We start from the raw sequence: 20,597 nt of genomic DNA, 5'->3' as shown, positions 1-20,597 counted from the left end.
TCTTCGCCAAACACTTTCTTTTTGTCCCGTGTCTCATGTGTTCCAGCAAGCTCCAGCTTCAATCTTTCTGGGTTCGGTCATCTTATGGGCTAGGATGCTATGGTCTGGAAGCTCTGTCGCTGGCTCAAGGGACAGACTTCCGGAAACGCAAAAGCTCGAACCACGGCAGCCACCAGCAGAACTGCCTGACGAACCACCACGTGTATCTGATGTGGTACAATAACGTCTCCAGCATGTTCAGCAGTTTTCCCGGCAATTCACATCCAGTCAACAACATCTGGCCACTTTTCGTTCCATTATCGACAGGTGGAGCACCAAGTAAGCTTGGAGAAAGTCGCCTAGTCATCTGCTATGCCTGCCTGGTCCGACGAGCTGGAGACTCTTTCGGGCTACTGGGATACCCATCCTATTCGCGCCTTTGACATGCTTCATCGTGGATTGTGTCTTTCCGCTCTCGCTCTTAGGCAAATCATGGTCCAGGAACCCAAAGGCTGTGGCAGGAAACTTGCCCTGGATGGCGTGATAGCTGGTGGCCGCTTCGAATCAATATGCAAGGCTCGGCACTTGGAGCGGGCAGACCGACTGGATACACATCTAGGCCAAAGGTCCCAGGAAACTTTACGCACCCTTCGTAAAGGTTGCGAACCCGAAGGCTGAAGGTTCTGGACCCTTAATGCGCTTCCACACGCAGCATCAAGCGGCTAATGTGAGCTTTCGCCTCTCGAAACATGTTCCTGTTGGCCCATCATGAGGCTGCAGATGCGGAGCTGAAATCTGCCAGAACGTGCGCCGGCCGAGCCTACTGCACTCTCGGCCCACGATTCGTGTCACCGACTTGAAGAATACCCCAGGCTTCCATGCCGACCTTCAGCCGCACCGCGATCTCACGGATGTCGTTTGTGTCTCGGAGAATACACATCGTACATGAGTCCCAAAGCTCGCATCTCTCGTGATCCCCGCTTGGTATCAATGCGTTCGTCAGAGCCCTTACTTAAGTCGTAAGGCATCTCGTCGGGGTCTACTCCGTCTGCCCGCGATGGCTCAGCTACCACTTTGCGATCCAGCTTAGGCGGGATGTAACGGACCATCTGGCGCTCACTCGCGACCTGCCTGATCCTGGGACTTTGACGGACCAGGGATCCCTGAAGGTAGGGCTCGCCATCGCAGAGATACCGACTGTTTGGTTCTCACACGCGTATGATATCGTCGTCTTGGAGTGGCAACAATATGGCGCCCATTGCCTTGCAGACTATTGACTGCTAAGTGGTTCCAGACAGCCTAGACCCCATATTAGCGCGCCATTCTTCAACAACTTGCAGTTGGCAGCCAGTTGTGTTATCTCTGACAAGAGAGTGACAACCAAGTGACATGCAATGTTCAACGACACGTACCTAGTATGGAGCCGACGCCCAGCCTCATGAGCTCCCCCACGTGGACCTGCGACACTGGCACCAAGCTCTGGAAGAAACACTTTTCTTGTTCCCAGAGAAGATCAAGGGCCCAGACAACAACAAAAAAAAACAAGACCTGACTCGCCCGCTAGGCTTGGATGTTTTTTTTCTGCGCTTGGGCATGTGCAGCGTCCTGACTTGGGACTAGCCTTCTCGAACAACGGCACGCCAGATCGCACGCAAAGCTCTGTTCGCAATGCAGACGATGGATGCCCTACTGCAGGGCCCTGGACTGGGCGTAGCGTCAAGACCCTCGGTCTAGAGTCTTGCGAGATCGTCCGTCACGGGTTGTGAAAGGGTACGGATGCGGACGAGTCAAGAATGTCTGTGAAGAGTCACGAACCGTAAATATTAATTGCACCTCGATTTTGGAGTGCGGTATACGGAATACAGTCCACCGCGGGGGTATAATTCAGCGCTTCCTCTATCCATAAACTATATGTAATGCTCTCTCCGTATCGGAGAGTGTGTTTGCTGCAGTGACCCAGACACTTATCCTTGCTTGAGATCCTGCAACGCCATGGCGGCGTCTGCATCCTTGTTGGATTTTCTTTCGGCCTTGGTAGGCTTGAAACCATGGCTTTGAGGAGGGGTCCATTCCGGGGCCTGGATGAGTCGTAACAAGAGGGGATCTGACAGAAAGAAAGGGTTCGCCATGCGTGTGTCGACCCGAGTCTGCGTGTTGGACGAGATGGCTGAGAGGGGACCTGCAGGGGAGCTAAGAGGCTCCAATGGTTGAGGCTTCGATGGCGTGGCGGCGGGCGCCTTGGTTGTTTGAAGTGGTGGCAACCTGAGCGAGTCCATGGACGGACGCTGAATGTCGGAGAGAATCTTGGGCGACACAATGACCGGCCTCTCTTTGGCGTGTGGTGCCTTGATCTTTCGTGGAGTCGGTTGTGGGAGTGCTTTGGCAGCGACTGGCCGTGGCATACCGGGCACGAAAATCTCCTCGCCATCAATCGTCTTCCGCTTCCGCATCCGAGGATTGAGTTTGACAGCGGCAAAGATTGAGCTTTCCACTGCGTCTGGCATGACCATTTGTGCACCGGCACCCTCGTTTTGGGCCAAGTCTATCTGGACAGTCTCCTGCTCGACCTGTACCATCATTGGTCTTAGCTCGAGGGTCTTTTTTGTTTGGTCTGGAAGAACAGGAGCCGGCCGTGACAGACCAGCCGGTGCTGACTTTCTCAATCTCCTCGTCTTTGGCTTTTCAACACGTAGGGCCTTAGGGGATGTCGATGGCGTCGGGGTAATGCTGCCGACGATGCGGCGAAGTTCAGCCATCACCTTCCATGTCACCCAAGCAGCGCTCGTTCTGTCATCACGGACTGCCATTGGCCTCTGGGGTGTAGACTTGGGAGGAGCAGCAACCTCCAGCGGCATCGTGAGAGGCTCGGTCTTCACTACCTTGTCAAGCTTCGGAGCTTTACAAGCCTTCTCTGGCCTCGCTGTCGTCACTGGTCGAGAGTCGTGCGACAACTCTGCCGGCAAACCTGGGGCTGAATCGGTAGACGGTTTAGCTTGTGGCTTTGCTGATGGTTTCACTGCCTCCGTCTTCGGCTTCTCTTCCGTAGAGCTCTGGCGTTTCTTCGTCTTTTCACTGCTCTCCTTCTTTTTCTTTGGCAACTTGGTGCCAGGCGGCAGCCAAAGCAAGGGCACTCTCTCCTTCAGGTTGGCAACCCATGCATCGCAGTCCCACTGCACCCAGTAGTCGATAATATCCCCCCATGAACTCTCCGGAGGCTTCGTAAAGTTGACAAAGACGACTTTGCCGCCCCTGCTATGGATGGTCTTGGCGAACTCCCTGACAAGGATCTTCAGGCCATGAACTTTCAGTGACGTGCCGAGAATGAGGAGCAGGTCCGGGGATAATCCTAAGTCATGGGTAACGATGGGTGAAATGAGGTGGGCGTTCGGGTGCTCTTCGCCGTAGAGTACGATATCTGGTCTCAGCTTGCCCACGCCTAACGCTCTCTTGCCCCTCTCTTGCCGTGCCGCCGTTGCTCCGGCACAATACGGGCACTCGGGCTGTCGCCCGGAGAGTGTCTCGTGTGATCTGTCGGCTTCATCCCAGTCGCAAATCTTCCCGCAGAGAAAACACCGAAGAGACTCCAGTGACCCGTGCAAGAAAACGCATTCCACGCCATTGGACCTCTTGTCAGCCTGTTGTTGGACCTGTAGCTCGGCCGACGGAGTTGCTTCAGCCGAATCCGTGACTCCGACCCCATCGGGCACTTTTGATTCCCCCAAATCTTTCGAATCACTCGTTTCTGGTGTTGCGGAGATAGACTCTGCGGAACCTCCCGTTGCTGCCGTAGCCAAGACGGCCCCGACAGATTTCCTCGAGAAGCGACCCCGATGCCCCGGTCCGTCCTGGAGCGAGGTGGAAAGCCCAACCTTCTCCTCAATCTGATCGATGTTTTGCGTATAGCATCGGACTAGTTTCCCCCGATTGCGTAAATGGCCGATAAAGTGATGAGATTCCGTTGGCACGACGTCCTTCACCTTCTCTCGAAGTGTTGTAGCGAACGTATAGAATACTGATGTCCTCAAGGGATCCGCCCATATAGAGGCATCAAATAGATCCCTGCCTTTGATGTTGGGCAAAGTCGACTTGCTAGGCTGTGAGGACGGTAGCGTTTCGTCGGTTTCAGAAGATGCGGTGCTGCTAGCCGCACTCGACGTCTGCCGACTAGTTGACGATGAAGGCTCTTCAAAGGGGTCGAACAAAACTGGCGGAGGCGACGACAATGGCGAGGAACTAAAACCCATTGGCTGCTGTCGTAGACTCGATCGTGTGAAGCGGCTCGCGTCTCTTAAGAAACTAGGCGTTTGCGGAAATGCACTAGGTGGCGATGATAGAGGTGAGGAGCTAAAGAAGAACCTCGAGGTTTTTGGCGTAACGTGAATCGTACTCCTCTCCTCCAGCTGCTCACCGTCCTTGGAGAACGTCGTCCTCGGCAGAGTCGGAATTGAAGTCGAGCTGACGGCTTCGATGCTCCCCGATCCCTGCACAGAGGCAATGGTAGAAGTCAACAAAGACCTCTTGCGCATCTCAGCGGAGCTCGCCTGATAAGCGTTGGCTCGCTGGGCACACGGGCTTGCAGATCGTCCCCTCCTCTGAAGATAGCTGCGGGCAGCTCTGTCGCTGGGTGTTTGGTGTGCTTCCATCGAGCCTAGGTGTCCTCTGACGGCCAGGTCTTTCCGAGGGCTTTCGTCTGGTGGCGAAGACTGAGCTCTTGCACTCTCCCTTGAAGAATTGCTCAAGGTAGGCCTGCCACCCGAAACGGGCGCATCATCGGTACTAGCACTCCTAGCATCGACAGTTGATTCCCTCGACCTCGCCCTAGTGATGGGCCCCGTAGACCTCGCCGTATTCGAGTCGGATCTCTGCGAAGCGGATGCATGATTGCTTCCCTGAACTTGGGTTGAGTTTTGCGAGTCGTCGCTCAGGCAAATGCCAGAATCCTCGAACGAAAGTCTCCTCCGTTTTGTAGGCGGTTCCCGTTCCTCGCGCCCGGCATCAGCTGATTCAAAATTCCTCGGCTCGACCACGTCCACACGATTTGCGGCATCGAACTGGGCTTGAATCAGGGAGTAAAGTCCATTTTCGCTTCGGAAGTCCTAAGCATTACTTATTAGCATGGGTTGAGGAGCCATTCCGGCGTGGGTTCTTACAGGAATGCCCGAATTGGTACTGATGCCTGCGCCAGTAATGACCACAACCTTTCGTGCTTTAAAAAGAGAATCGGCGATCCCTTGCAGAAGAACATCCTCTGTCGGGGTGACCTGGGTGGTAGGCATACTGAAGGCGTCCTAGAGTTGGCACATTGGACTTTCCGGAGTGGAGTTCCGACAATTCGACACTGGTATTATGATGCTGATGGCCGAGGCGCGTCTGACAATAATGCGACTCGGGCGCCAGACTCCGTCAACATATATTTGGTGCGAGAGATAGAACAACTTGATTTTCGGATGCCGGCTGTAGAGATTTGCTTGCTGTGAAGTCCAGATGTATAGCGCCTCAGACGTATGGTGGCGTCTGGACCTACAAGCCCTTGCTTAACTCGGCTCAGCTGGGTAAGGTAGGGCAGAGCTACCGGTCAATTGGACTTCTCAAGAGTTCGTCGGGAGAGACACAAATGCTATATCTTCTCCAACTTCCGAAATTTGACCGTGGTGGACAGCTGTGCAGTCTTCTTGGGATCGTAGTCTCTGGCGACGCGGTGGTGGAAGGGGTTGGTAGCGGTGCAGACGCGGTGGGCCGGAGGTGCCAGACCAGGGTTCGCGGTATCGGGACCTGCTCGTTGAGTCTCGATGTCGGCGGCGTAGGTCGAAGAACGGAGTTGCCGTGTTCACGGGAGCCTCCGAATGTCCAATTGGCAGAACCGTGTCAAGTCGCGAAATCGAGAAAAACGTGAGTTCGAGGTTGTGGCGAGGCGACTGTCGAGGCCCAAGCTTGACATGAACAGACGCGTCTCAGAAGGTGCTCGGGAAGACCAAAGCTCGAAAGCTTAACCGCCAAGCTATAGATGCTGTCGACTATTCGCGTTTTTGAGCGGAAGGCAGACGGGGATTGTTGCGGTCTTGAGAAATCGCCGGGTGGTCAATAGGGAGGAATAATTGAGGAGTTTGACCACACGGAGGCGTGTTCAAGGTTCCCTGGTGAAGTCAGATGTTGTTTGTGAACCGCGACCGCCCCGAAGAATAAGACCCCAGCCAGCAAAGACGCCAACAGCTTAGCGTTAGCGGCCCAGATCGCTAACCTCGCCTTAGTGAGATCACCGAGATCCACTAATAGGCGATAAAGATAAGGATCATGTTATCGATAAGAGTCTTCATCGGATAAGGAACCTGAGCACTTGGGAATTGTGCACCTCCCTCAACCCACGCACTCAATGACACTCACTCTCTTTTCAGGCATCATGTATCAAGCTTCAATGAGTTTGCTCATATCTATTCATATAGCCAACCATATCTGAAATGGACGGAAGATGGTGACCTTGGGGCGAGAGGGGAAAGCAGTGTAACAGGCTGCGACGCTCCAAATCTCAAGCTCAAGGTACTCAGAGCAAGTCAAAAACGCTGAGCTCCAGACCAACATCGCCATCAATTGTAGGTGCCATCGCTCTTACCTTACTTTTCCATCCCGAAGCCAAATCAGAGAAAGGGCAACGCCTCTGCTCTACAACGCTTGGTTCAACGGCTGAACGTGGTCGATATTGACATGAGTCCATGCCCTTGCCCATGCGCCGGGGTGTCAGCACATTTGTCACCTGTCTACCGTCACTGCTGGAAACCTTGTTGACTCTCAGTCCTCTTTTACCGCTCAACTCTGGCGATGCTCTCATGAGGCTCGACGAACACTTTGATCTGGACCAAAGGCAATTTTGAGAGATTACAGAGTTTACGGAAGCAAGCCTCCCGATGATATTGCATTGATGATTGTTCATCCATGGGAGCTCTCTCACATACGGTACCATCTCCACCGCAATCGCCAAACGACGATGAGCTTCACCCGCTATGCTGTCCGCGAATCATCCATCACAACTAATCAGCCGTCTCGGCGTGACATGATTGGCATGATACCTAGCTTCAAATTCTTCTAGAAGCAAACCCTTGAGTGATGTGGGGAAAGAAATGACAACTCACCGACAATGTGCTTAAGCCGTTGGATTGAGCGTCATGTAAACACATGAGACGAAGCCGGCAGCAGTATGGTACGCACTATCAACACATACACGCATTGTGAACAAGTTACACAGTCACTTGCGCAAGGATCCCGTTCTCATCTCATATTGCCGACAGCTGCCGGCTCCATCCATCTGATATTTCCGTTCCGTGAATATCACGAGACGTTGAAGGAGATGCCAGCGTTGTATGTATCGTCACTGAGACGGCTTCGTTTGATCTCCGTCACCCCGGCGCGCACCCTTGCGATAGTCCTGACAGGCGTCTTCACATCCGCCCATTGAGCCTCGGCCAACTGCCATTCACGTCAACCTAACCTTAATACTAGAAACTCCGCCCGTGTCCTCCCCGATCACCCCGGCCTGAGAGAGAAACCTTCCTCAGTCTGGACCTTCTTTCAGTTGCCGTGTCTTGTTTGAAATCAGAACGGGACCTGGATGAGGGTCTGACAGGCCTCAGCTCGCTTGGTGCCGAATCTAAAGACGCGACGAACACGTTCCAAACTCTTGGCACGAGCGCATGAATCGCCGGCGATCGGTGCATCTCATGGTCCCTCCGGGCCGGAGACACTAGCCAGCAAGTGAGTGGTTGAATACCTTACTTAAAGGCTGTCCTCGTGCCGCTTTGAATTTGGAACGTCGCGATCTCGTGGTATTATTCTTAGTTGCTCGATGTCAGCTCGTTTCTTTCATTTATAAATCTATCGGTTCACTCTTTTGATCTAGGCTGGTCCAACGTCACTTCTCCATCATGCAGTACTACAAGTCGTTCACTCTTCTCTCGTTTGCCTCAGCAGCAGTGGCTCAGCAATGTACTCTGCAATTTGACGGCAGAGTTGCAACCGGAACCGAGGCAGAAGCGTTCGATGCTGAGAACAATCTCTTCAGTCCTCAGAATGTCTTTGGGGCTGGCTTGAGCTTCAGCAAAGTGTTGCAGTTGCCTAATGAAGCCAGCTCGCCATTCGACGGCAATGACAACGTTCCCCTTGAAGTTACAATCAGGTCAGCTCAAGCCCCAGCAGATCATCATAGGTATGTTCAGCTAACAGTTATACTAGCGATCAGTCAATCTTCAACAAACAGACAGCCTTCCGTCGCGCTGAGCTCATCCCATCATCCAACACGGGAACGGATGAGTCGACGACTGGCATCAAGACGTTGCACTTCAGTCTCTCGAAAGATGTTCAGCGTCCTCTCAATCTCTCGCACGAGTATCAGCTAGCCTTCCTGGAGAGTAACGATTTCGGCACAAATCAAGTCGTGCTCAAGACTGGCACCATCCTCGGTGGCGACGCAACAGTCGACCCAGATACACTGCAACTCTTTGGCAATGTCAACACCAAGCCGGCACCTCCTGTCCTATTCAGCACTCCCTTCGCGGAGAACACCATTCATAACTTTGCCGTGACCATGGATTTCACCGCAAAGTGAGTACTTCCCGAGCCTGAAGCGCGTCATAGGATACTAACACTTTGTTCAGCACGGTCCAGGTATTCTACTCGACCGATAACAACGACTTGGAGGCCCAGGGGGAACCCCAGATCAACGATATCAAGGGTCAGGGTCAATACCACTTTGGTATTTTGAAGAAGCCCGTCGGAGGTCAGGGGGATATCACCAAGAATGGTTTCCAGCCGGACGGCATCGATGAGGGCATCGTCTACAGCGGTATCTTCCAGGAGGACAGCACGAACGGCTGCATCAGCCTGGCTCCTTAAATTCTCTTCGTCGAATGTGGCCAACTTTGTAGGGCCTTGAGGACACCTCAGACCCCACTATGATATATTTGAAGCTTTGCGGTGCAAAGATTTGGACATAATGCGTATTCCAATGAAGTATTGCAACTATCCCGGGATCCGTCTTGCTATAACCAGGGAAAGCATGTCAGTGGATAGCAGGAAGTAGACTATGATTTCTCACGAAGATGTTTTCACATCATGCATGAAAGTGAGCTACAATGAGAGGTCTATTTTATTAGATATAATCGATTAGACTGGAGCATTGTTGATTAAGCCTCTTTACTGGACCACGGTTGGAAGGTTTTGCTCCTACCCAAAAGACGATAAGTTCATTAAGCGTGATCAAAGTCTTCACTCGACTATGCCTCCTGATGGCTCACCGTAGCAGCCAGTTTCTCATGACGGTTGGCGACCTCTTCCAGCTGCGGGCGTAGAGAGTCAGCCGCCTCTTGCGAAAAGTGACGAGCGCCAACACGGTGCTCAAAGAGCAAGTCAATCTCCGAGTATGTAAGACCAAAGGGCTCCGGAAGACGGAAAAAGGTCCACGTAAGGAAAAGCACCGTGATGCCGGCCCAGAAGAAGCCGCCTCTGGCTCCCCAGTTCCAATCATTCTTGCCCACAATCTTTGGCTGCAGCGCGTTGACGAGGAAGCCTCCGCAGTTATAGAAGGCGCGAGACAAGGCGACCGTCTTGACGCGAAGACGGGTAGACGGCATCTCCGCGACCAAGGTATAGCACGAGGGACCGACGCTGAGCTGGAAAGAGAAGAGCATCACGATGATGAGGGCTCCTACGGCCCATGACCGAGCCGGCAACCCAGCAGCGTCCTGTGGAATACCGATGCCGCCGATGACGACGAGAATCACAAACATGGCCGATAGACCAGCCAGGTACAGAGTGCGACGGCCGATGTGAGTCATGATGTACCAAGCAATGATACAGCCGATGAGACCGATGCAGTTCTGCACCAAACTCATCGTGAACCCATTCTCGGAACTGAGACCGGCGTTGATCATGAACTGCGTGCCGTAGCCCATGAACGGCACACCGCAGAAAGACTGCGTCAGCCAGACCATGCACGCGATCTCAGTGCGGCGAAGGTCGACGCCGCGGAAGCAGTCCCAGTAGTGAGCGCCTGAACTGACTTCGATCTCAAACTGGTTCGTCACACGCATCATCTCGATGTGGGCTTCGAGGTCAAAGTCAATGTCACTCTTTGGAGAGGTAAGCTTGAGGATTGCTTCGCGCGCGTCCTCGAGGCGGTTTTGGCGGACGAGCCACCATGGGCTTTCGGGGGCGAAGAGCGTGCCAATGATGATGGGGACGGGCCAGACCCATTGAATCGCAAATGCTGCGATGAGTTTTGAGTCAACGATTATCCTCAATAATAGGGTCATCCGGGTTATCTTACGAATGCGGTATCCCCATTGATTGTCGATTTGCAAAAGCCCTCGAAGCATGCCGCTGCTGATCAGCTGGCCAATGACCCAACACATGTTTCTAGAAGCCTTTGTTAGCAATACTGACAGACTCCTTGGGAAGAGGGCTCGATCGAACATACACCCAAGACGTCATGTATCCTGCCATTAAAGTTAATAGGTGAATATAGCCAGTTACGCTCAGACAGACAACTAACCTCTGAGTGACATGGGACAGATGTCGGCCGCGTAGGTAACGGCGAGAGTTTGGAAGATACCCCAGGGGATGCCCTGAATCAAGGCTCCAGCCAAGAACATTGGAAGACCGTTGGAGAAGAAGGGGATGAAGACGGCCCCGATCATGGCGACCATTGCGACAATCATGGTCTTCTTGTAGCCAATCCACTCGGTGATGATGCCATTGAGGATGAGACCAAGAATTGAGCCCGCCTGAGTGCCGTTGTTGATGATGGTTTGCCAGCGAGCCGAGACCAGAGGGTCACCATTGGCATCGACTTGGTCGCCGTACCGCTTCATAAAAGCCGGAAAGGCGTAAAAGTTACTCATGAGGTTGGTATCATAGCCCTTTAAGAAGTCAGTCGCGCCTTTGCTTTAAAGAGGCCGAAGATTCTCATACCTCCATGATGATAGCCAAAGAGATGACGAAGGAAAAGAGAATCGCTTTCGGCCAGAAGCGAAACGAGTCCCTCACGCTCATCTGGCGCTCGTTCTGCATGGCCGTGATGGCCTCACCAGGGTTGTTGTCATTATGGTGGCTGACGGTTGGCACCGCTTCGGCGCCCACAGTCTTTGTCTGAGCCATGCTGAAGACTCTTGCGAGAGAGTACCTGAAGCCTAGGCGACTACAAATGAGGTTATTCCCAGAACCATCCCCAACAATGGGACACAGCGTCGCATTTATAGAAAGTGAAGGCGGGGAAGCTGTTTGCAACCTACCATTACCACGGGACGACTCGAGGGACTTGGCGACCCTGAGAGTGCCAAACTCTGAGAGACCAGTCCCAACATCAGATTAATCCGACCACTTTCATTTTAATGCCGAGGCAATGCGGAGAACCCAATGAAGGTGAAGGGGACAACATTGGCAATCCGACGTTTCGAGGAACCAACGTGCCAACGTTGTACAACAAGTTCAAAGTCTGCTGCATCATATGAGGGTCCCATGGGGAATTCTCCGGGGTTGGGAGCAACGGTCGGTCGAGACTTTTGGGGAAGCAAAGCGACGCGATCATTCGTCCAACGGCTTGTGGGTGTCACCGATCAGTTGTCCAGGGCAAGGTTTGAGCGACTTTTCCGCACGTTTCCCGCCGCCTTTTCCCGATCCGTGGTAGACCGCCCGGCAGGGGAGGGGGTTTCTTGAGTCTCTTGAGTCCCGGTCGAACCAACTCGGCCGGGTAACCACCGCGTGGTGAAATACAACCCTAGTCATCTTTGGAAGAAATCGGGATTCTCGACGTAGTATTGCGCTTCTTGCAGTTGCTGCTTGTAATCGCCCCATCTTCTTTGCTTCCTTTTCTTGCTGCGGACAAGACCACGACATATACACAACCAAAGGGCGGTGTTCAGTCCGAGGGGATTCCGGCCCCGCTGGCATGCGGAAACCCTCGGCTTGTGCTGCGTGCCGGTAACATACTCGTCCCATTTTGGACATTTCATGACACTTCCATGCCGCCCTGTGATCTAACGAGAAATCTCCTAGGGCTCGCAGGCGTAAGTGTCAAACTCGCGAGGGCCTCGTCGACTGCGTTTACTGCAACGAGAGGGGCATCAAATGCGATCAAAGACCGCCCGAGGGAGGCTACTATGAGCAACGAGAGAATCAGCGTAAAGAACGCCTAGTAGACGAGCGGGACCTATCCGTACATCAGCAAAGTAGTTACAACGCAGCAGCCCGAAGTGCATCGTCTGCATCTCAAAGTGGTGGCTGGTGCACCCGTTGTGAGACCACTTCACAAGCCGCCGCCGCACTGCCCAGTCTGCCGGTGCGGCTGGACCTCGTCAGACTCTACTTTGACTACATCCATGACCAGTTCCATTCCCTCTTCCATCGGCCGAGTTTCATCGAGGATGCACTCGGCGACCGAGTGCACCACGGCATCCTCTTTGGTATCTGCGCGCTATCTGCGAGGTGCGTCTTTTCTTATGCTGCTAAGCAGAACATGTGGATTCGATGAGTTGGGATAAATTACAAGTCTAATGATACCGTAGATTCTCAACCGACCCGGAGTTTGCAGACGTTGACCCTCGAGATAGAAGCCATGCTTACATACAAGCTGCCGAGGCGCTTCTAAACCTACGCGATGTATCTCTGCCAACGATACAACTCAGCGTGTTGATAGGGGCAGCATTGACTGCCAATGGCGATGGAGAATCAGAAAACATCTACTACGGCGTCGCATGCCGCATGGCGCAGCTGCTTGACCTACCAGGAAGACCGGCTACCAGTCTCCTGGAACGAGAGATCAACATACGGGGTATGATTGAGGCTCCATTCCCCATTGTTTACCCGTTGGCCACGTTCATCTGTAACTGTGTTATGCAAGGCACGAACTCAAAAGCTGACAAGCCGGGTTCCAGTCTGGTGGTCGCTCTGCATGATCGACGTGTGGTCCTCCACTGCGGTGAAGTTACCCAAGCTGCTCCCGGCGAGATCTGACATCCCCTTGCCGATGGACGATCTACCGTTTCTCTCGTTGAGCCGCAGCGGAGCCGGAGTAACAGGTACGGCATCGGCCGCACAAAGCTCTCAACTCCTCTCGCAGATGGTAAGACTCAACAGGATCTTGTTGGACGTCAACGACTTTAACCAGCGTTGCGTTGCGGATAACCCTACCTGGGATGTCCTCGAGCAGGGCGTTGAGTCTCTAAGCATAAGAATGGAAGACTGGCTCGCCGCACTTCCGGCGAATATGCGTGATACCCCGGAGAACTTTGCTTGGTTTGCAGCCCGGGGCCAGGGCCGAACATTTGCGGCCGTTTACCTGGGCTATTACCACTTTGGCCAGCTCTTGTATTACCAGTTTCTCTACGGCGCGGCGACGACGACAGCCATCAACCCCACGGCCTCAGCCTCTGTGGCAAGAAGGGACTCGTACGCGAAGCGCTGCAAGGAACACGCGGCTCGTTTATGTGATATGGTCTACCGCACCCAGACAACTGCCGGGTCGGACGTGCGGTACACAATGACGGCGCATGTACTCGTCATCGCGTCGACGGTACAGATTCACACACTCTTATTCAGTGGGGATGAGGCGGATATTGGTGTAGCTCGGAGGAGGCTGGAGAGGAATTTCGAGTTGCTGATGCAACTACGGTGTTACTGGCCTACTACTGACCGGGCCATCAGCCGTCTAAGAGCATTCCATCAGACGGCACGTACGAGCATCGACACGAGTTTTGTTCTGGACCGTTGGATGTTGAGATTCTTGGTTGAGTTCGCGGAGCCAATGGAAGAAAAGGAACGTGGAGACGGAGAGGAGATGGAGTCATTGTGGATGGACGGGCCCCCGGTGAGGGGAGCCGGACCTGTGTAGTGAAGCTGGGGAACCGCTTCCGGACTCTTGGCCCGTTGATGGAGACAATCATCTCAATGCAGTGGATTTGAATAGTATGTTTGCTGCAACATGTGACAGGCAAGACAACTCGTGAAGCGGCTCATATTCGTGACAGAGGGTAACTCGCGATGTTCTGACTCCGAGAAATACACCGTTCAACCAACACATCTTCTGCCCAGTAGCGGGGTACGTCTTGGCCTCCGGTGATGTCTCCTTCACGGCCGGTGATTTTCGCCCCATCGGCGTTCAGGCCGGTTGACTGACGGGTGCGCCTGCATGACTCGGGAGGGTCGTTGCTGCAACACTGCGGAGAAGAGGCGGGAAACTCGACGACTTTTCCGCCCCTTGTTCGTCTTGGCTTTACCTCACCGTCTGATGTCGACCCCTCTGAGCCCCCCACTTCGCAGCAGGAACGGGCATCATGTAAGTCGGAGAGCAACGCATCAGAACGAACGTGCGATAGCCACGATGGCGGGGTTTGGATGGATCTACGATGCCACTTCTCTCCATACTCTGATCTGTATAAGAAGGTGCCGACATTGAGTTCTCGTCGTCCCTATCAAAGTCTTGAGAGTGAGGCAGAGACTGTTTTCGGTTCTGCCGTTTGAAATTTGAATACAAGATGTCATATAAATCGCTCAGTCTTGCGGCCGCGATCGCAGCCGCTGGACGGGTTGCCGCTCTCAGCAATGGACTGGCCGACACACCTCCGATGGGCTGGGTAAGTTACAAGAACCTGTTCGGAAGTATTGACCTCAACTTACAATCATCAGAACAACTGGAACGCCTTCGCGTGCGACGTCTCCGAAGACCTCCTTCTGGGCACATCAGAGCGTGTTGTCAGTCTGGGTCTCCGCGACCTAGGCTACAACCACGTAGTCTTGGATGACTGCTGGCAAGATGAGAATGGCCGCGATGCCAAGGGAAAGCTCCAGCCAAATCTCGCAAAGTTTCCTAATGGACTGAAATACATCTCGGATCATCTTCATCGCCAGGGACTCAAGTATGGCATGTACTCAAGTGCTGGCGAGATGACTTGTGCCAGATTTGGTGAGTACTCTTTCCATATCTATCAGAATGATGATTTGATGGACAACACTGACGCAAGATAGCGGGCTCTCTCGATCATGAACACGACGATGCTCAGAGCTTCGCAGCATGGGGCGTCGACTTCCTCAAATACGACAACTGCTACCATATGGGCCGCATGGGAACACCGCAAATCTCCTTCAACCGCTTCAAAGTCATGGCCGACGCCCTCAACGCAACGGGCCGCCCTATTGCCCTGAGCCTCTGTAACTGGGGCGAAGACTACGTTCATACAGTTCGCTACCATCTCATCTCTATGATCTCTGTACATCTTTTACTAACACTCTCGCAGTGGGGAATGTCCATCTCAAATGCATGGCGCATGTCAGGCGACATCTACGACGCCTTCACCCGCCCCGACGACCTCTGCAGTTGCAACCAGGCCTCGGACCCCTTCTGCATCGCGCCAGGAACCCACTGCTCCGTCCTCTTCATCATCAACCGCGTCGCCACCTTCGCCGACCGCGGCATCCCCGGCGGCTGGAACGACCTCGACATGCTCGAGGTCGGCCAGGGCGGCATGACGGACGAGGAGTACAAGGCGCATTTCGCCCTCTGGGCCGCCCTCAAGTCGCCGCTGATGCTCGGCAACGATCTGCGGGATATGCCCGCCGAGGCGCTGAGTATCGTGAACAACCCGGCCATCATCGCCATCAGTCAGGATCCTCACGGCCGCAGCGCGTTGAGGGTGAGGAGGGATGTTGGAGGGGATCTGGTTCCGGACGAGTTTGGCGTTGCTGAAGCACAGGTCTGGAGTGGGCGGTTGGAAAACGGAGACCAGGTCGTCATCTTGCTCAACGCCGCCGGCGCGGAGATTGAAATGCAGTCCTCGCTCGCGGAGATCTTCGTGGCAGATGGGCCTGGTGGCTCGGCGCCGCAGGTCAAGTCTAAATGGGCCGTTCACGATCTCTGGGCCGATAGGATGCCTACGGAGACGGCAGAGTCGTTGTTCACAGCTGATAGCCACGTTGCGCGTGTCAAGATTCTACAGGACGCGAACTGGTACAATGCTACTGAGACTTCTTACGCCATCGGCCTGGAGAAGGAGGACCCGAGGCTGTTTGGCCAAAAAATTGGCGAAGTCGAGGCCAGAGGTGTGTTGAAGGCTTCGGTGCCCAGTCATGGGGCCAAGATATTCCGTTTAAGGAGAATCGCAAAACCTGGAGATGGCTTCAAGGCCAAGAGCCATGATCGTACGCAAAGAGCTGTGAAGGACGAACTATGAAGTGACTCGGGACCTTCAATGTGGAAGCTGAGGCAAACTTAGATGATTGGAAAACAGCAGCGATCGCTCTATTGTGATCATTGACGTGGAAATGGATCAGGATGTGAGATGAACACCAATACTGTGAAGCATAATGGCGTTTCCTGAGGGATAAGAGGGTTTCAAACGAAAAGAGGAGAATAGAAAAAGGATTCTAATATACCTAAAGGGTCATTTAACGTCATCCTTGTTCCTCCAAACTCCCTGACAGGTGACATCGTTGAATCTCAAAAGCCAACATATCTTTCAGTAATGAGAAAAATCAAGGAAAGCATCTGCGAACTAGTTGGAATTTCACTTCAAGGTCATGAGAAAATCGTAGATAGGGGCCACGAGGTGACTGTTCCCTTGACGAAGTAAGTAAGCAACGTCTTCATCTACTACGCGTTGCAAGGCAACACCAAATCCCTTTGGATATTCACGACGATTTCAACGTGAGGCCCAACTCTTCCTCTATCAGACGACAATGACCTCAAAAATCAACAGACACCAACCAAGGGAAACGTCCACAGAGATTGCCTTGATTCATTTCCGGCCACAGACGCAGTCGTATCGGGCTCGGACCGGCACATACGGACTCGCCCAAGCCTCCAGGCGTCGCCGCTACGAGACAACATCTACGACATACTCTAGGAGCCCAAAGCTAAAGCCCAACAAACAACCCCCTTTCCAAGACAACCTGGCTATCCAGCAGAGACCACGGAAGCCCCCGCGTAGGAAGCCAATATCACTCCGATCACGTCCGGGGCCTCCTTTGACCCCCTCTTCACCTGACTCTGAGCTACGCTTTCCAAACTCACCTGTAACCCCGTGGCCCGATTCACCGTGGTCAACAATGTCATTATCACGAAAGGCAAGGCAAGAACAGGCGAAGTACGCGTCGATATGACCCGGGTTGCAGTGGACATGGTACTCTACGGAGACTCCAAGGAAGCTATTCCCTCTCTCACTTTCTTTCTCGCGTCTTACTTGGACCCAATTTGACGGAATAGCCTACATGTACTGTGGGACGAACGTGATCCGAGCCCCTGATCCGCCGAGCATCCGGACTCGCCTATTCAAGCATGTCGTGTCTCGATCCCGAGGCGCCCCCGGACAAAAGTCGTCATGTCGTCCCTCCTCCAGGGGCCTCCAGAGAAAGAAGAGAGAGCTCCGTTGTCCGAGGATGAAAGGTCGACCGAGGTGAGCGGTAAATCCTCCCTGGGTTCGTCAATGTTCATCCCTCGACCACGCGATTTCGATCGATTGGAAACCGCGGAGGTGATGGAGCCGGATCGGCGTCCTGATATGGGAACATCATAGCCATGAAACGTTCCATGGAAAGATCTGAGAGTAAAGTGCCGTCACTGGAGACGAGAAAATTATGGGTTGTTGCTAGGTTTGCTGGAAAGGATACTTCCATAGGTATTCAATCCAGAGCCAAGACGCGCTCGAGGGGGTACATGTCGTTGAGCCACGATACGGACGAGATGCGGTCGATGTCCCTGATCAAGTGTCACCCGCACAAGTGCCTGGCCGTTCAGTCGACAGCTGAAGTAACGAGTCAGCCCCTCTTTCCAAGAAAAGCCACAACCCTGAGGAGAATTTGTCAACAGGTCTTGCAGATGTGAGGAGCGTCTAATCTGCTGAGAAGCCAAGCAAACTAAAGAGGCTGCAAGATGTGGCCCGAGGCGTTGCAGTAACATGAGGTAACTGCTTTCTTCACAGCCCACGCCCCCCCGGGCTCCCCACTGAGCTTCGCAAATACCACGCCTCGAGTTGGTCTATAGTCAACTCCCTGGTCTGTGGGAGGTCACAGTTCTCGGGTACATCCGTACATGAGGAGAAGGAGGGAGGGAGGGACAAGGAGCGAGAGAAAAGAAACCAGGAGTGGGATCGCCGCGAGGGCACAGCAGAACGCCTCACTCCCTCGGGGCTTAGGTGGTCATAAGAGGTTGGGCCAATAGAGGACCTTTACGAGCGAGACTGACTCTGATCGAGACCTGCAGGGTGTTGGTGACATGCCTGGCCGAGAGATTGGTGGTAGAGCCCAGAGGGCTGCTGTGAGAGCCACGGTGACCCATGCTATACTTTCTGGACCACCAAAGAGCCGATTGCGCTACAGAAGACAGTGATACCTCGTATGAGATAGCAGGCAGGGAAAGGCGCGATGGTGAGGTACGAAGGTCGTGCGGTTTGGGATTGAGTGGCATGCCTTGCAGCAATGTCGTCAGACTCGTATCTTCCCTGGAGAACATCGCCCAAGCCGTCATGCTGGGACCGAACCGTTGCGCAGAGTCTCCGACCAGGTCATGCAGCCAAAAGAAAGCCAGCAAAAGCATGTAATACCGTACAGGATGATTAGGTTACCTGGACTCAGTCTGTTCAAAGGACGCGTCAAATTAGGAAGCGCCATCGCGTACTCCGTAGATCCCGTTGTTCGTTTGGTGTCATCCAGCCCCCACCCAGCAGGGAGGCAGGCGTGGGAGGGCTACCGAGCGCGGTTTGCGCCTCAGCTAGGCATGCCATCTTGGATCCAAGAAAGAGGAGCCGTGTGTGTTGAACTGGTGTCCGACCTTTGTTTTTCCCGCCCTCGGACGTCGCGCTGAGCAGCTAGGGCGGCAGACTAGCTCAAGGGGACCCGTACCACGGATCTTTGGGTAATTGTTCCTGGTCTCGACTCTCCAGTCTGTATTGAGGAGCGGCAACCATCTGTTCCGTAATCGGAAGTGAACCATCAGCCAGACACGGCCGCAAGGCCAGGTCGGCAGTCGATGAAGGTGGAGTAGGCGTGAAGCGCGGCAAGCAAGGACCGCATGTTCAAGCTCTTTGCATCATCTGATGAATATACTTGCTCGAGATGATGCAGCTTCCCACCGCTCTCTGTCATAGACCTGTGTCGGTGTACGGGAACATGCAGATGTCATCAGGGACGGCTTAGGTGGAACTCGTCTCCTGCGCGTTGTGCCTATTCCTGATGATGCTCTATGTACTGGCAGGCTCGCCGTCTTGGCTCGCCCCTCCCCATAGTAACGGTGAGTTGGGAGATTTTCTCCCCCCTGCACCCTAGCTTTTACAGTTCTGGGCCGATCGGATGGAGTCGTCCCCAAGAGCCAAGGCAAGGCAATGCTTGTCGTCGATCTCTACTGTGTCGTCGTCGCTGGTCACCCGTTCCCGAAGGACTATTGACCAGGTTGGTCGTTCGTCCAGGTAGTCTCGAGCGACGAGCATCCCAAAGCAATTTGCCCCCTTCCCCCGCGTGAGTGCAAGCTCGACTACCTAGGCCTGGAATTTGAAGCACTCTGGATTATCAGAGGTCGACCCATTCTGGGCACGACGGAAACGCGAAACGTAGCTCTCGAGGGGCTAGTCCTGGCGATCATTACTCCTCCCACGTGGACGCAAATCAAACAAAAACCGGTGAGGCTAATGAGCTATCAACGCGGGACCAATAGCACAAGCACGCCGTGCGTGGATGGGCAGAAAGTATGCCGCAGAGGAAGACCCAGTCGAGATTGTGAGCGGCAACTTCACGGGTAAGCCAAGCCAAGCCATTGGGTTTCGTGAACCCCCATATTCACATGAGAGTGAGACTGGAGAGTCGAGGGGAAGAAGCGACCAGGATCCTGAAAGATCTGGAAGCACGGCAGGCCAGTGCTATGTCGCTCAAGATATCGCAATCAACTGTGTCCGTCGTACCGTGGCCCACCGCGTCCACAGTCCAACGCAACGAGCCAAGCCGTGTTGGCGCTGCGGCCGCCCGTGGCACCCTTGGCCGCGTAGACCACGGGCTTGTTGATGTCCCGTCGCTATAGGCACGACTTACCGAACAGGGAGGCCCAGAGTTTGACAATGACATATTCGTAGATGAGCTAGCTATCCGCTTAGCCTGTAAGCATCGTCTTGGGCCGCATAAATGGCGACAGAATAGGTCGATGGACTCGCAAAACAACCCGAATGCTGGTCATCCCCACGCTGAATTAGCTCCTCACGACACGTCTAGTCCAGTAACGCCGAACGCCACGAAACGCCTTCGTTTCTTATTCCAACATCTCTCCACTTTCTCATATTATTTTGGAAAGTTCTTCTTGGCCGACTGACATGACACGAACGGGGAGTCGGGGTCGACTCCAGCATTGCCAGCATGGTCATCCCGAATAAAAGAAAATTTGGTCGTGTCACCAGACCAGGTCTAAACGAGAGTGAGGTACGGATACCGTAGTCACGGTACTCCGTATAGAGTATGGAAACGCAACGCAACACATCTTTGCAAGCATCTACACAGGAGAGATGTTCCTCTTGTGTTCCTTTCTTTTTGCTGATTGGTTGCACACGCCTTGCTGCAGGATCGTGGAAGAAAAAAACCGAGATGAGGTATGCTGGCGGCAACCC

General features: G+C 53.8%; 6 protein-coding genes across 6 annotated transcripts; 3 read left to right on the top strand and 3 right to left on the bottom strand.

The window, feature by feature from the left end:
• Positions 1-1,272: 1,272 nt before the first annotated feature.
• Positions 1,273-6,122, bottom strand: HER10_EVM0007091 (Hst3 protein). The gene is made up of 2 exons (XM_035476657.1): positions 5,130-6,122; positions 1,273-5,075 (listed from the first exon to the last, which is right to left on the bottom strand). Exons 1-2 carry the CDS (start codon positions 5,253-5,255, stop codon positions 1,944-1,946), a joined length of 3,258 nt encoding a protein of 1,085 aa, XP_035326960.1. The 5' UTR covers positions 5,256-6,122; the 3' UTR covers positions 1,273-1,943.
• A 1,770-nt stretch (positions 6,123-7,892) lies between these two features.
• On the top strand, positions 7,893-8,859 carry HER10_EVM0005598 (uncharacterized protein; the record flags this gene model as incomplete). The annotated part of the gene is made up of 3 exons (XM_035475207.1): positions 7,893-8,143; positions 8,200-8,568; positions 8,622-8,859. The coding sequence occupies 3 exons, from the start codon at positions 7,893-7,895 to the stop codon at positions 8,857-8,859; spliced, it is 858 nt and encodes a 285-aa protein (XP_035326866.1).
• Positions 8,860-9,239: 380 nt separating this feature from the next.
• Positions 9,240-11,121, bottom strand: HER10_EVM0000568 (sugar porter family MFS transporter; the record flags this gene model as incomplete). The annotated part of the gene is made up of 4 exons (XM_035470343.1): positions 9,240-10,231; positions 10,292-10,410; positions 10,513-10,883; positions 10,936-11,121. 4 exons carry the CDS (start codon positions 11,119-11,121, stop codon positions 9,240-9,242), a joined length of 1,668 nt encoding a protein of 555 aa, XP_035326468.1.
• Positions 11,122-11,729: 608 nt separating this feature from the next.
• Positions 11,730-13,916, top strand: HER10_EVM0007963 (ZnF3). Its single transcript, XM_035477501.1, has 4 exons — positions 11,730-11,943; positions 12,019-12,447; positions 12,528-12,793; positions 12,897-13,916. Exons 1-4 carry the CDS (start codon positions 11,912-11,914, stop codon positions 13,850-13,852), a joined length of 1,683 nt encoding a protein of 560 aa, XP_035327024.1. The 5' UTR covers positions 11,730-11,911; the 3' UTR covers positions 13,853-13,916.
• Positions 13,917-14,495: 579 nt separating this feature from the next.
• HER10_EVM0005064 (melibiase) lies at positions 14,496-16,187 on the top strand (the record flags this gene model as incomplete). The annotated part of the gene is made up of 4 exons (XM_035474689.1): positions 14,496-14,594; positions 14,647-14,923; positions 14,986-15,197; positions 15,255-16,187. 4 exons carry the CDS (start codon positions 14,496-14,498, stop codon positions 16,185-16,187), a joined length of 1,521 nt encoding a protein of 506 aa, XP_035326831.1.
• A 1,286-nt stretch (positions 16,188-17,473) lies between these two features.
• Positions 17,474-20,108, bottom strand: HER10_EVM0006403 (uncharacterized protein). The gene has a single exon (XM_035475988.1). It carries the CDS (start codon positions 18,545-18,547, stop codon positions 18,143-18,145), a length of 405 nt encoding a protein of 134 aa, XP_035326913.1. The 5' UTR covers positions 18,548-20,108; the 3' UTR covers positions 17,474-18,142.
• Positions 20,109-20,597: the final 489 nt, after the last annotated feature.

This window comes from Colletotrichum scovillei, assembly GCF_011075155.1.
Source record: "Colletotrichum scovillei strain TJNH1 chromosome Unknown Contig00011, whole genome shotgun sequence".
In the NCBI taxonomy this organism is placed as follows: domain Eukaryota; kingdom Fungi; phylum Ascomycota; class Sordariomycetes; order Glomerellales; family Glomerellaceae; genus Colletotrichum; species Colletotrichum scovillei.
Note: the sequence above shows the minus strand (reverse complement) of the source record. Positions and strands in the feature narration are given on the sequence as shown.

Excerpts from the sequence above, each read along its gene's own strand:
- HER10_EVM0007091 (XM_035476657.1), bottom strand. The coding sequence starts at position 5,255 with ATGCCTACCACCCAGGTCACCCCGACAGAGGATGTTCTTCTGCAAGGG. Across the intron at positions 5,076-5,129 it reads GTACCAATTCGGGCATTCCT|GACTTCCGAAGCGAAAATGG; the intron begins GTAAGAACCCAC and ends AGTAATGCTTAG.
- HER10_EVM0007963 (XM_035477501.1), top strand. The coding sequence starts at position 11,912 with ATGCGGAAACCCTCGGCTTGTGCTGCGTGCCG. Across the intron at positions 12,448-12,527 it reads ATCTGCGCGCTATCTGCGAG|ATTCTCAACCGACCCGGAGT; the intron begins GTGCGTCTTTTC and ends ATGATACCGTAG. Across the intron at positions 12,794-12,896 it reads ACGAGAGATCAACATACGGG|TCTGGTGGTCGCTCTGCATG; the intron begins GTATGATTGAGG and ends GCCGGGTTCCAG.
- HER10_EVM0006403 (XM_035475988.1), bottom strand. The coding sequence starts at position 18,547 with ATGCTTTTGCTGGCTTTCTTTTGGCTGCATGACCTGGTCGGAGACTCT.